The 15,345-nt window shown below is 41.4% G+C and overlaps 1 protein-coding gene across 13 annotated transcripts in view; it reads left to right on the forward strand.

Moving 5' to 3' along the window:
• The window catches only part of hivep3b (HIVEP zinc finger 3b), a 696,153-nt gene that overhangs the window by 635,162 nt on the left and 45,646 nt on the right, over nucleotides 1-15,345 (forward strand). For all 13 annotated transcript variants that reach the window (XM_073034355.1, XM_073034359.1, XM_073034361.1 and 10 more), the window contains one exon: nucleotides 10,410-10,585. In XM_073034355.1, coding sequence (XP_072890456.1) covers nucleotides 10,410-10,585 — 176 coding nt within the window. The remainder of the gene's footprint in view (nucleotides 1-10,409; nucleotides 10,586-15,345) is intronic.

Below are 15,345 nucleotides of genomic sequence, written 5' to 3' on the forward strand. Positions count from 1 at the left end.
GGGATTTAGAGGGTTATTGGCAAACATGGGTTGATGGAAGTATCTCATTGAGTGACGAAGTCAGCATGGAGGAGTTGGGCTGAAAGACCTGCCTCTGTACTGTATGTCCCTATAGCTGTAGTGGAATAACATTGTGCACAAGGGAGAGATGGGTGGAAGGATTTTACCTTCCTAGGATTTACCATCCTACTGACAGGAGTCAGATGTCTCACAATGCTTGGCAGGAATTCTTCAATGAGTGTTTGAAGTGAGACAAGGAGCCTCCTTGTACAATGAAATCAGGTGAAACAACAGATTATTTAGTTAAAGCAAATCAATCACACAAGACCTTCATTGCGTTAAGTGCACCACATCACCAGTTGTTTACTTTCCATAATGCTATGTTAAAGTCAGTGACAGAATTTCTGCTTCAGGGTAATCCCTGGTGAGTTTTATAAATGGAGCACACTATTATGCCACTATGAACACAGCTGCTGTATCCCAATCTGTCAATATCCCTGTCAGAACAAGCCTCATTCTAATTGCTTGCTTCCTAGAAGTGTGATGTGACGTAGGTTGACATGATGAGCCAGCGCGGCTTTAAGTAATAACAAATTTGGAGGTTGTGTGGAGAATAAACAATGGCAAATGAGATCCCCATTGCCTCCCAGCACATTGCTATTGAGTCAGAAGGATATAGATTTAGGATATCAAATGTGGACTAGCTACAGTGTCGTGGGTAACGTCTTTGAAAGGAAACACTAAACTGAAGGACAATCCACTCTTACACGTGGGCATTCAGTTCAATGGACAACAGTGGACTTCTTCCCAGTACAATCTCTTAATCCCAATTAATAAACAAGTTGGTTAATCATTATCACATTAGGATTTTCAGCACCACAGCGACCAGTTGCAAAAGGAGAGATTGGACAACCAAAAAAACCCAACCATTAACCAGAGTCTGAAAAGCAAACACAAGGAAATCTGCAGATGCTGGAAATTCAAGCAACACACACAAAATGCTGGTGGAACACAGCAGGCCAGGCAGCATCTATAGGGAGAAGCACTGTCGACGTTTCGGGCCCAGACCCTTTGTCCTGCGTTCCACCAGCATTTTGTGTGTGTTGCATTAACCAGAGTCACCACTTACCTCTTGCCCACACTGCACCAGAATACGTGGATCCTGAATCGGCTTCTACAGCAACCTGAGGACCCACCAGTAGACAACACCTTAGGAGAACATCATACTCGACTCGAGTGATCCACTACTGGTATTTGTAATCGGCAATGCATACATCAAGCTAGGTTTCCTTTAATAGACCAGTGACTGTACTTCTAAACAATGTCAAAAGTCACAAAGTGCTTTGGGGCATCATGAGATTTGCAAAATAAATGAATATTCTTTCTTTGAAACAAGTAAATGACTACTTCAAAGAATTGAAGTGGGCTTTTTATTTTCACCAGAACCAAGCAGTCAAGACTCGTGCAAGCCTGATGATTTATTTGAGACTCAGGATGTAAAACACTAGATCTTTGGCTCAGTTTTTACCCAATCAGTGGTGATTCTGCTGTGGCTACAGGATAATTAAGGAGCAGAGAATGAAAGTACTGAGATCTCTTCCACAAAGCAGCTTTATTAATTGCTGGCAGGATTGTTACTCTAAAGACAACGTGGAATGTGTTGTGAGCAGTTTTGCTGCTTTCTTTTACAAGTGTCTAGTCTTTGGGTAGGATGTGATTGCTTGCAGATGGGCTTACAGTAAAAGTTTGTTTTAGAGCATTCCACATTTATAGGCCAAACATATGGTGATTCCCCAGGGTCTACCAGAAAGCAAGCCTTAAAACTGCCACATTTCTTGGATAATACAGTTTAGAGAAATATCTGAAATCTTCCATAGAGTCCTTGTATCCCCATCCCACCTCTGCATACCAGCATATGAGCTATGCACTGTGACCATTTGAAAAATGACCCCCAGCACCCTCAACCTTTTAGAATTATAATTCATTGCAGAAAGGAGAGTGTATTTTTATTTTACAAAACATAAATGGCTAATAAATAATTTAGGGAAATCTAAGCCAGAGGAAACCCCAGCTGGCCAGGACACAGCATTCCAGAATTTTAATAGATGTTCTCCCCTCTCTACATCTCAGACTTCTCTCCTTAATCCTTATACATAAGGTTATATAATTGGGCAAAACCAAGGTAGGAATGCATCAGTTTTGACTTTCCTGTCTCCCAATAAAAAGTCTGATATGTTTTAAGAATAAAAAAAGCTCAGCTATTTGTTCAGCTGAGCTCAGCCACAGATATTGATAGGGAGGTTAGGAAGGCATATGGTATGTTGGCTTTCATTCATAAGGGGACTGAGTTCAATAGCCATAGGGTAATGTTGCAGCTCTATAAAACCTTGGTTAGATCACACTTGGAATTTTGTGTTCAGTTCTGGTCATGTCATCATAGGAAGGAGATGGAAGCTTTAGAGAAGGTGCAGATGAGATTTACCAGGATACTCCCTGGATTTGAGATCATGTCTTATGAGGAAAGACTGAGCAAACTGGGGCTTTTCACTTTGGAGGAAAGGAGGATGAGAGGTGGGTTGAAAGAGGTGTACAAGATGATAAGAGGCATAAGCTGAGTGGACGGTCAAAAAAATATTTTTCCCTCAGGGCGGAAATGGCTAAATCAAAAGGGCATAATTTTTTTTAAAACATCCTTTGCTTCAGCCATTTCCAGCTCTTCCACCTCTGCTCCATGTCAGCCTTTCATCTGCTCGGGTACATCCTCTTTGTTTGCAAATGTAAGTTCTTCCATTTCTGCTGCCTATGTACAAAATTAAGGGAGGGAAGTTTAGGGGAGACATCAGAGGTAAGTTTTTTACACAAAGGGTTGTGAGTGCCTGGAATGACTTGCCAGGGATGGTGGTGGAGGCTAAAACGTTAGGGGTATTTAAGAGCCTCTTGGACAGGCACATGGATGAAAGAAAAATGGAAGGTTATGGGATAGTGTGGGTTTAGTACTTTTTTTTAGGGATTATATGGGTCAGCACAACATGGAGGGCTGAAGGGCCTGTACTGTGCTGTAGTGTTCTGTGGTTCTATGGAAAGGTTGAACAAGTTAGGTCTTTATTCTTTGGAGTGTAGAAGGTTGAGGGGGGACTTGATAGAGGTATTTAAAATTATGAGGGGGATAGATAGAGTTGATGTGAATAGGCTTTTTCCATTGAGAGTAGGGGAGATTCAAACAGGACATGAGTTGAGAGTTAAGGGGCAAAAGTTTAGAGGTAACACAAGGGGGAACTTCTTTATTCAGAGAGTGGTAGCTGTTTGGAATGAGCTTCCAGTAGAAGTGGTAGAGGCAGGTTCGATATTGTCATTTAAAAAAAAAATTGGATAGGTATATGGACAGGAAAAGAATGGAGGGTTATGGGCTGAGTGCAGGTAGGTGGGACTAGGTGAGAGTAAGCATTCGGCACGGACTAAAAGGGCCGAGATGGCCTGTTTCCGTGCTGTAGTTGTTATATGATTATAAACTATATGGTTAATCTCAAGGCAAATCCTGTTACCTCTGCTGACTTTCCCCACGTCCCTCTCCCAGAGATGGAATTACATTGTTCTTTTAAGGCCCTCCCCTTCTCTACCACCCCAGCCAATCATCCTGGAACTTTCCACTCTGAACATCAATCCCTGTCTTCCATTATCCCGTGATGGGTAGCTCTGCCTTCAGCAGCTGAGGCTTCTTACTCCAGAATTCCCTTCCTTCCTAATCTCTCACACTTCTCTCTCCTGTGAGGTATTCCTCAAAACCACCTCTTTGATCAAGATTTAAACTCTCCTATTTTCCTCTGATGGGGAGGAATCCTTTCATTCTTGTTCTCCACTGGGAAATATTATGGCCATTTGGTGATATTAAAAGCACACACTGTTCATTTGGTTGTCACAGTACTTGATATGATAGATACACTATTCCACACCCATTATACTATATATTTAACATTCAAAGAATGGTTTTAATTCTACCTAATTGGAGGTGTTTTTGCTTTCTGTGGTGGATTGTGAGGTTTCATTGTGCCTGTGCCAAGTTTGTTGAGTCTAGCCACTTAATGTATTGGGATCAAATAACTTAAAGTTTTATAGCATTTTTTTTATTAACTTTGGATGTCATGGAGTAGTTTACATGCAGTGGAATACCTTTGCAATACAGTAATACAGCAAATCTTTGCTATGCAAGAACCCATCTGCCTGAGAGAATGAAAGAACCATGAATTAGCAAAATTTGCTTAACAATGCACCACTCCTTCAAGCCTAAGGTGGACAACATTTTTTCCCTCTGAATTCCTCCGCTCTTGGTTAGGCCTGGGTTAGCAGAGATTTTCACATTATTTTTGCATCAAAATGTCAGATCAAGTCTTTACAAGAATCAAAATTAATTTAAAACTTGGGTGAAAAATCATGATTAGTACAATAAGGGGATGATAGAAATTTGGAAATACCAATCCTAACCCTCTGGATATGAATCTACAAAATAGATTTTGTCTTGTGAAGGAAATGGAGTCATGTGGACAAACAGAGTTGAGCCTTGTTCCAGCTGAATGTGGGCTGAATTGTTTAAGAGCACCAGTACTCTTATTCCATATTGTTTCTTTTTTTTGTAATTTATTTTTTATTGAAGTTCATCATCAAACAAACATTTCCATAAAATGTATTTCAGATATTGTACATGTATATCATATATTCATATTTTCCACAAATCTGCACATAATATTTATCTGAGGTATACACTTATAGAAAAGAAAGGGAAGAAAGAACAAGCAAAAGGAGAAAACCATGTACAAGTAGGGAGTGATTTTTTTTTACAACATATTAAGAGTTCGGCACGGACTAGGAGGGCCAGAATGGCCTGTTTCCGTGCTGTGATTGTTATATGGTTATATATTCATTGATTTGTGAGAATAAAATCAGGTCTATGAGGTGTTATGTAGTTAAACCATTTTTCCCAGTATGAATCAAATTGTTCCAACTTATGATTAACAGATGCTGTTATCTTATCCATTTTGTAAACGTCCATTGTAATTTCCATCCATACGTTTAAGGTTGGGCTCTCCTGTGATAACCATTTCCTAGTAAGAGTCTTTTTACCAGCCACCAGCAGTATATTCATTAAAGATTTATCTCTTTTCAACCATTCTTGAGGTATATACCCAAAATATATGGTCTTACTTTCTAAGGGTATTTCACATTTCAAAATGTCTTGTAGGGCATTGTGTATCCCACTCCAATAGTTTTTGATAATGGGGCAATCCCAGAAAATATGGTAATGGTTTGCATTTTGATTTCCAAAATTTCTCCAGCAACTAGGGAGGTTACTATCATAATGGGATTTCTGAGAGGGTGTAATAAAATATCTTATCAACTTTTTCCATCCAAACTCTGTGAACTGGTACACTTCCATTGATACCTCCATTTTATTGTCCATTCTTCCTCAGATAAAATTATCCCTCCTTCCTTCTCCCATTTTGTTTTAATGATAAATATCAATTGATATTTATCAAATAGTTTTACCCTAGAAAGGGGCTCGAGACAGGGTTGTGCATAGCCACCTTTGCATTGTATTCTTTGTATTATATCTGGAACCACTAGCTCAATACATCAAACAAAATGAAGATATCAGGGGAATTACTATTAAAGGGACAGAGCATAAATTGGCCTGTTACGCAGATGACATTTTGATCTATTGAGGACCAGTCAACAAACTGGTCCTCAAATCATGGTATATCTAGACTTACAGATGCGATCTTGTTTGGAATTTTTCTAATTCTAATGAATAATCTTGATACTGCACAGCCTGAGTTAGTTTTCCTCATCCTTCGCCTGGAATTTTCTATTGCTGGGCATGGTGGTGGTCATTTACCCAGGTAATGCTTTAGTAGGACTTGCAGTCTGACTGCAGTGTGGGCATTTCAGCTGTAACCTATTCCATAACTGTATACGAGTTGCAATAGACATTCATTTTCCAATACCATCACAGAGTCTGCTCTTTTTTTGTTAGTTGCAGTGAGTAGTTGGGGTCTGAGATTAGCCAGAATTACACCACAAGCCTGGTCTCAAGCCAGGATCCTCTCCAATGCCAAGTGGAGTTTGAGTTCAGAGACACAGAAGCATTTGTTCCTGATCCTGGTTTGGGTATTTCAAACAACTATTCAAATCATGTGGCAATCTTACCATAATGCCATCTATAAACTGCTGTAATATTAGTTTAATTCCATGTGGAAGCTAGTAAAGTACAGTATTGAATGCTGGGTAAAAAAAGGTGGTTGTAAAAGCCAATCACTTGCACCCCAAAATTGTGATGTTGGGGTGTTGGCAATTCAAGCTTTGTGAAGTTTACAATGCAGTTGTCCCTTCTGGTACAAGAACTAGATGGCTGAGGAGAAATAATTCTTCCTGAACTTGGTAGAGTGAGTACTGAGGCTCCTGCACCACCTTGCTGATGGCAGCAGCAAGAAGAGAGCACAGCCTGGGTGGTAGGGGTCCTTGATGATGGGTGCTGCTTTCCTGCAAGAACGCTGCATGTAGATGCACTCAGTGGTGGGGGAGGGCTTTACGCGCGATGGACTAGGGCATTTCTGCTACTTTTTGTGGATTTCCCATTAAAGGGCACTGATATTTTCTTACCAGGCTGTGGCGCAACCAGTCAATATAACCTCCAATACACATCTATAGAAGTTTGTCAGTTTTAGATGTCAGGTTAACTCTTCACAAATTTCTAAGGAAATAAAGTTGCTGCTGTGTTTTCTTTGTAATTGCACTTGTGTGCTGGACCCAGGACTGATCTTCAAAAATGGTAAAACTGAGGAATTTGAAGTTGATGACCCTTTCCACCTCTGACCCACCTGATGAGGACTGGCTCATGGTCCTCTGGTTTCCTCCTCCTGAGGTCAATAATCAGCTCCTTGGTCTTGCTGATATTGAGTGAGAGGTTGTTGTTGTGGCAACACTCAGGCAGATTTTCTATCTCCTTCCTATATGCTGATTCGTCACCAGCTTTGATTCAGCCAACAACAGTGGTGTTGTCAGCAGACTTAAATATGGCATTGGGCTCTGCTTAACCTCACAGTCATAAGTGTAAAGCGAGTAGAGCAGGGCGCTAAGCATAAAGCTTTGCAGTACCCTTGTGCTGATGGAGATTGGGGAGGATATGTTGTTGACAATCCAAACTGACTGGGGTCTGCAGTTGAAAAAATCAAGGAACCAATTGTACAAGGGGATATTTGAAGCCTAGGTCTTGAAGTTTATTGATTAGTTTCGAAAGGGATGATAGTATTGAATGTCAAGCTGTATTTGATAGAGAATTCTGATGTATGCATTTTTGCTATCCAGATGTTCTAGGGTTGGGTGTGGAGCCAATGAAATGGCACCTTCTGTGGACCTTTTATGCCAGTAGACAAACTAGAGTAGAGCCAAGTCACTTTTCAGGCAGGAGTTGATATGTTTCATCGTCAACCCCTCAAAGCACTTCATCACAGTGAATGTAAGTGCTACTGAACGAAAGTCATTGAAGCAGATTACCATGTTCTTCTTAGCTACCAGTATAATAGAAGCCTGCTTGAAGCAGATGGCTACCCCAGACTGTTAAAATGAGAGGTTAGAGCTGTCGATGAACACTCCAGCCAAGTGATCAGCACAGGTCCTTAATTACATAGCCGGGTGCCCCATACGGACTGAATGCTTTTGTGAGTTCACCTTTCTAAAGGATTCCCTCACATTTGCCTCGAGAGTGAAATCACAGAGTGATCGGGGCTGTGGGAGTTCATGAAGGTTCCTCCATATTTTTATAATCAAAGCGAGCATAGAAGACATTGAGCTCATCTGGGAGCAACGCACTGTTGTCACCGGTGTTACTTGGTTTCACTTTGTAAGAAATTATAGCGTTCAAGCCATGTCGAGCATCCTTCAGCGATTCAAGTTTGGTCTGAAATTGCCATTTTGCACATGAGATGGCTTTCTGGAGATCGTACCTAGACCTCTTGTATCTTACTTGGTCGCCAGACCTGAATGCCACTGATCTGACCCTCAGCAGGTATTGCAACAATTAATATTCTTGAATCCCCACTAACGAGGGTCAGAAGAGCTTCAGAGAATAGTTCGGGGTGAAGTATGTTAAAAATTCTCACTGTTCAGTTGACAATGCCTACTCTGTTGCCAAATAAAATAGTCACTGTCTGCCGATGCATATCTAATTGGCTGGCTCGAAGATGGAGCACAGATACAGATGGTGTGCCGTGCTGTAAAACCCCTTTGTACAGCCCAGAGTTTAAATAAAGGCGCTTGTGTCATTGCGTTTATTTGCTGGATGCAAATGATATGAAAATATTAGAACTGTAACCCAAGTGAAAAATAGCTCCGTGGCCACATCAGTGAGCAGCACAATCCTATTGAAGAAAGAGATTGATAGTAACAGTTACTCAGCAACACTGTGGCTGAAATCCTTAACATGAAAGGAAAATAATTTAGGAGGAAAGCTCCCCAGTTTTATTGGCAATTCTCCTTGGCTCTTGAAACACTTCCCCACAGCATGCAGAATTTTACTTTGAAAGGGTTGGGGGCGAATCATACCACTAGTTTAAATTAGAGGCAAGGAGCAGAGTCAACATCTGCTAGTCATGTTGTGGTAGCACAGAGCCCGAGCAAGATCTGCATAAATAAATTGACTGTTTCTGTGTGTGAGCACTTATTAAAGTTTACCAGAAGAATAAAGACAAAATAAACTCTGGTGGGAAGAGCGGCATCTAGGTGAGACATTTGGCAGCTGCAGTGGTGCCAAGCTGCCAAAGGGCTGTCACCTGCAGCAGATTTACAGCATTTTCAGCACCCTGATCACAGGCTGATTTAGTACCTGGCATCATAGTTCAAGGCTGTTAAATTAAAGGCAGGTGCTGCCCCTACGTTGTGGTTGTAGTCAGAAAGCAGTGCACCAACCTCTGGGTTAAATGCTCACAAGTTTTTCTCCAAGCTTCACACACTCACTGTGCTCTTTGAACCCAAGCAGATATGGTTTCAGTTTACTGGATTCTTTGGAAGAGTACCTGTCCTGCACGAAATTGGTTACTAATTAATGTAAATGTGTGTGGGTGTGGTGGCTGGCTGTATGTGTCTGTGAGTGTGTATGTGTCTGTGTGGTTGGGTATCTGTGTCGTTAGGTGTATGTATCTATGTGCATGAGTGCTATGCTTGGTCAGTGAGGTAGCGAGTAATTGTGTTTGTCATGCATGCAGAGGATCGTTGAGTTTGAGGAGGGTTGTGCTTCATGTGAATGAAGGATTATTTTTGGCTTGTTTGGCAGGATTTGAGTTTGCAGGAGTTTTGTTTGGTGTACTTTTGGGGGGTGAGTTTGGGGAGTTGCATTGAGGGGTTTCTGCTGCAATAGTTATATTTGGCGTGCATTGAAGATGTACTTGATGTGTGTGGGGGTTTGTGTTTGTAGGAATGGTGTTTGGGTGCCTGTGGCAGCTTTTACTTGCAGTGTGTGTGATGAAGAGTGCTGTACAAGGGGAGTATCATGTCACTCCCTTAAAGTTCCCAGCCTTTTTTATGCTGTGGACCCTTGCCATTAAACAAGGGGTCCATGACCCCAGGTTGGGAACCCCTGGTTTAAGATTATTAATGCTCTAGCAGAGTGGGAGACTAGTGAGAATGGTCATAGAGGAGGAATTGATGGTAAAATACATATCAAAGCTTCGACAGGATACACTCCAAATATCAAATGGCATCTATAAGAAACTAATGTTCAGCTCCAAGGCCTTCCATCACAACTAGAAACTTCAAATGCATTATTTCAAATAATATCCCTATTCCTTGTAAGAAATAACCAAACCTTCTCTCAGTTGTTTCTTTCCACTGTCTCAGTACCAGTTCAGCTATTATAATTCTCTTCCACTGTTAATACAATACTAATACTCTCTACAAATGCTGCCTGATGTGTGGGTGTTTCCAGAAATCTGTTTTTATTTCAGATTTCCAGTATTTTTGTTATTTTTGTTTAATTTCTTAAAGCAAGTGGAACTCTGCAGGAGGAGGGGAGTCCCGCCAGAGTTTACTTTGGATGCTGTTGTGGAGTTAGCTGAGAATTCTGTTTTAATTTTTCCTTTTCTGTGGAATAGACAGTCTGGAGCAAGTGATCTCTGCTAATAAAACACAAGGCTGTTTTCAAAACAGGTGCTATGTTACGGAAGGTTCCTCAGCATCCATAACCAACTTATTTCTCCAATATTGGTGATGTAATGTGCATGGACGATCCTGATCTTCCAAAGTGTCCCTTGTTTCCAGGATCCAGCTCCTTGTTCCCCACCAACCCTCTCCACCCTGACCACGGTGTTGGAGCATTAATCTCCAAGGTTCATTAACTCCTGTGTTTTTGTATATTGTTTTTGTAGGTATAAGTCCAATGAAGATTATGTTTATGTGCGAGGGAGGGGAAGGGGAAAGTATGTGTGCGAGGAATGTGGAATTCGCTGCAAGAAGCCAAGTATGTTGAAGAAACATATCCGCACACACACAGATCTCCGGCCATACGCCTGCAACTATTGTAACTTTGCCTTCAAAACCAAAGGTGAGAAAGCCTTTCCTCTTTCTATCGCCTCAGACTTCCCCCTTCCCCTCCTGCTGAGGGCTCGCACAGTATGGCTGGCTCACTGTGGAAATGGCTGGGATATGATGGTGCATGTAAGATATCAGTATAGTGGCTGCTGCTGTAATAGAAAACTCCAGAAAAGCTTTCTGCATTCTGTTAATACCATTCCTGTCCCTTTTCAGAATGTCCCAAGACATTTTACAGTTAGTGAAATATTTTTGGACTGGTATTTTTGGACCTAGTTTAGTGTGTAACATAAAGTGGCTAATTGTTGCACAGCAAGCTGCCACAGGCAGTATTATAATAGCAGGTAAATAATAGTTAAAGAATTGCTCATTAAAGAGCAGATTCAGTTCAGATTTATTTATCACATGTACCTGAAAACATAGAGGGAAATGTGTTAATTGACTTAACAACCAGCACACCTAGGGATGCAGTCTGCTGGGGCAGCCCACAAGTTCAGAAGAACAACTCAGAACACAGCAAGCAACAAAACAACAGCAAAACATAGCATGCCCACAATGGATACCATTTTGGATACTGTTGGGGGGGATGACCTCCCAGGGGAATACCAAGGAGACCAGGTTACTGATTCTGAGCATGGGTCCATGATGCAGAAGGGAAAGAAGGAGAAAAGAGGAGTGGTAGTGATAGAAGACTCAATAGTTAGAGGAACAGATGAGAGATTCTATGGATGTGAATGGGACACCCAGGTGGTACGTTGCCTCTCACGTACCAAGGTCAGGGGTGTCTCAGATTACATCCACAGCATTTTGGATGAGGAGAGAGAGCAGCCAGATGTCTTGGTACATATTGGTACCAATGACATAGGAAGGAAAAGCATAGAGGTCCTGAAGAGAGAATTTGGAGAGCTAGGCTAAAAGCTGAGAAGCAGGACCTCCAGGTAGTAATTTCCAATGAGCCACTGAGGGTAGAAACAAGATAATTTGGCAGATAAATACATGGCTGAGAAGATGGTGCAAGGGGCAGGGCTTCAGGTTTTTGGATCATTGGGATCTCTTCTGGCAGAGGTATGGTTTGTACAAAAGTGACGGGTTGCACCTGAACCCAAGGGGGAAAATATTCTCGTGGGCAAGTTTGTTAGAGCTGTTGGGGAGGGTTTAAACTAATTTGACAGGGTGGGAACCGAAGTGAAGGAACTTGGGGTGTGACAGATGGTGAAAAAGCAAAGACAGCATGCAGACAGACTGCCAGGAAGTGCAAGCAGATGATAGGACAAAACTGCAGTCAGCAGGGTGAGTATCAGTGCATTAGGGATGCAGAAGCAAAAAGGGTAGCAAATAGAGTACTCAAAGTGTTATATCTCAATGCATGGAATATATGAAATAAGGTGAATGATCTTGTTGTACTATTACAGATTGTCGGATATAGATATGATGTTGTGGCCATTACTGAATCATGGCTAAAGGATGGTTGTATTTGGGAGCTGAATGGCCAAAGTTACACATTGTATCAGAGAGATAAGAAGGTAGGAAGGGGGGGTGGTGTGGCTCGGCTTGTAACGAATGACATCAAATCAGTAAAAAGATATGGCGTCAGATTGGAAGATGTTAAATCCTTTTGGGTTGAGTTAAGAAACTGCAAGGGTAAAAAGGCCCTAATGGCTGTTATATACGGGCCTCCCAACAATAGCTGGAATGTAGAGCACAGGCTACAATGGGAAATAGAAAAGGCATGTCAAAAGGACAATATTATGACAGTCGTGGGAGATTTTAACATGCATTGAGACTTTAACATTTCAATTGGGAAAATCAGGTTGGTAATGGATCCAAAGAGAGTGAGTCTGTTGAATGCCTACGAGATAGATTTTTAAAGTAGTTTGTCATTGAGCCTACTAGGGGATCAGCTATACTAGATGTAATGAACCAGAGGCAATTAGGGAGCTTAAGGTAAAAGAACTCTTAGAAGGCAGTGAATACAATATGATTTAGTTCAACTTGAAATTTGATAGGGAGAAAGTAAAGTCTGACTTAGCAGTATTTCGGTGGAGTAAAAGAAATTATAGTGGTATGAGACAGAAGTTGGCCAAAGTAAATTGGAAGGAGATGCTGGCAGGGATGACAGCAGACCAGTTTCTGGGAAAAATGAGGAAGGTGCAGGATAGATGTATTCCATAAATGAAGAAATGCTCAAATGGCAAAATAGTGGCTGACGAGGGAAGTCAAAGCTAAAGTAAAAACAAAATAGATGGCATTTGACAAAGTTAAAATTAGCAGGAAGATAGAGGATTGGGAAGCTTTTAAAAACCTACAGAGAGCAACTAAAAGAATCATTGGAAAGGAAAAGATTAAATACGAAACAAGCTAGCAAACAAATATCAAAGTGGATAGTAAAAGCTGTTTCAAGTACAGTATGTAAAAAAATAAAAGAGAGATAAGAGTGTAAAAAATGAGGCCGGAGAAATAATAACAGGGTACAAGGAGATGGAAAATTAATTAAATGAGTATTTTGCATCAATCTTCACTGTGGAAGATACTAGCAGTGTGCCAGATGTTGAAGGGTTTGAGGGAAGAGCAGTGAGTACAGTTACAATTACAAGGGAAAAAATGCTCAAAAAGCTGCAAGACCAAAGGGTACACAAGTCACCTGGACCAGATGAATGGCACCCGAGGGTTCTGAAAGAGGTAGCAGTAGAAATTGTGGAGGCATTACTAATGATCTTTCTAAAATCATTGGACACTGGTATGGAGCCAGAGACTAGAAAATTGCAAATGTCACTCCACTCTTTAAGAAAGGAGGAGAGCAGCAGAAAGGAAATTATAGATTAGTTAGCTTGACCTTAGTGGTTGGGAAGATGTTGGAGTCAATTATTAAGGATGAGGTTATGGAGTAGTTGGTAACACAGGACAAGGTAGGACAAAGTCAGCATGGTTTTCTTAGGAGAAAATCTTGCCTGACAAACCTGTTGGAATTCTTTGAGGAGATTACAAGTAGGATAGATAAAGGGGATGCAGAATATGGTGTATATTTGGATTTTTAAAGGGCCATTGACAAGGTACCACACGTGAGGCTGCTTATCAAGTTAAGAACCTGTGGTATTACAGGAAACCTATTGGTTAGAGCATTGTCTGATTGGTAGGAGGCAACAAGTGGGAATAAAAGGATCCTTTTCTGGTTGGCTGCTAGTGACTAGTGACATTCCATAGGGTTAGTGTTGGGATCACTTTTTATGGTGCAAATTGATGATTTAGATGATGGAATAGATGGCTTAATTTCCAAGTTTGCAAATGACATGAAGATTGGTGGAGGAGCAGGTAGTGTTGGGGAAACAGGTATGTGTAGCCTGCAGAAGGACTTAGACAGCTTTGGCGATTCGGCAAGAAAGTGGGAAATGAAATACAATATTGGAAAATGTATAGTCTTGCAGTTTGGTAGTAGAAATAAATGTACAGACTATTTAATAAATGGGGAAAATTCCAAAAATCTGAGATGCAAAGGAACTTGGGAGTCCTTGTGCAAAATACTTTAAGATTAACTTGCAAGTTCAGTCAGTGGTGAGGAAGGCAAATGCAATGTTCGCATTCATTTCAAGAGATCTAGAATATAAGAACAGGAATATGATGCTGAGGCTTTATAAGACACTGGTGAGGCCTCACCATGAGTATTGTGAACAGTTTTGGGCTCTTCATCTAAGAAAAGATGTGCTGGTACTGGAGAGGGTTCAGAGGAGGTTCACAAGGATGATTCCAGAAATGCAAAGGTTATCATATGAGAAACGTTTGATGGCACTGGGTCTGTACTTGCTGGAATTTAGAAAGATGAGGAGGGATCTCATTGAAACCTTTAGAGTGTTGAAAGGCCTAGACAGAATAGATGTGGTAGGGATGTTTCCCATGGTTGGGGGGTCTAGGACAAGAGGGCACAGCCTAATGATAGAGGGATGTCCATTTAAAACAGATGTAGAGAAATTTCGTTAGGCAGGGGTGGTGAATTTGTGGAATTTGATGCCACAGGCAGCTGTGGAGGCCAAGTCATTGCATGTACTTAAGGCAGAGCTTGATAGGTTCTTGATTGGGCACAGCATCAAAAGTTATGGGAAGAAGGCTGAGGAGGACAAAAAAAAAGGATTAGCCATGATTGAATGGCAGAACAGACTCGATGATCCAAAAGGCCTAATTCTGCTCCTGTGTCTTATGGTCTTAAAACAAACCCCTTTTCTCCCTGCCCCCCCCCCCCCCCCCCATCTATACACAAGGACAATCCTTAAACTCCAGGATAGATCTCTAGGCTTCCAGTTTCCTGTCTTCAGCCATTGGGCTTCTACTTCCAGACTTTCAATCGACCTTAGGATCTCCATCTTCAATATTGAGCCCATGACTAGCCAGTGACAGAACCCTGAACTCCAGATATGCCTCATTGTGCCTCCTGCTCGCTAGAACATCCAATCCCAGGACCGACAATGATGTCCTTTGTCACCCAATGTCTATGAGGCTAGGAAGTTAGCGTAAAGATCAAGAAATCTTTCCTGCCCATCTGCGAAAGGATTCGCAGCTTTAGTTTAAAACCTCAGCTGAATCATGATTCCTCTTGATAGTATAATACTGGCTATGTATGCAGGGCCTGTCCATCTAGATCTGAGCTCCAGTCTCTGGAGTGAGAATTGAACTGAGAATTTTCTGATGAAAGTACAACCAACTGAGCCATCACTGGCACTGCAGTGGCAGGGGAGAGGAAGTGGGAGAGTATTGGGTAGCTTCAGTCCCACACTTCAGAATCAG

The sequence above is a fragment of the Hemitrygon akajei genome, chromosome 32, assembly GCF_048418815.1.
Source record: "Hemitrygon akajei chromosome 32, sHemAka1.3, whole genome shotgun sequence".
NCBI classification, from domain to species: domain Eukaryota; kingdom Metazoa; phylum Chordata; class Chondrichthyes; order Myliobatiformes; family Dasyatidae; genus Hemitrygon; species Hemitrygon akajei.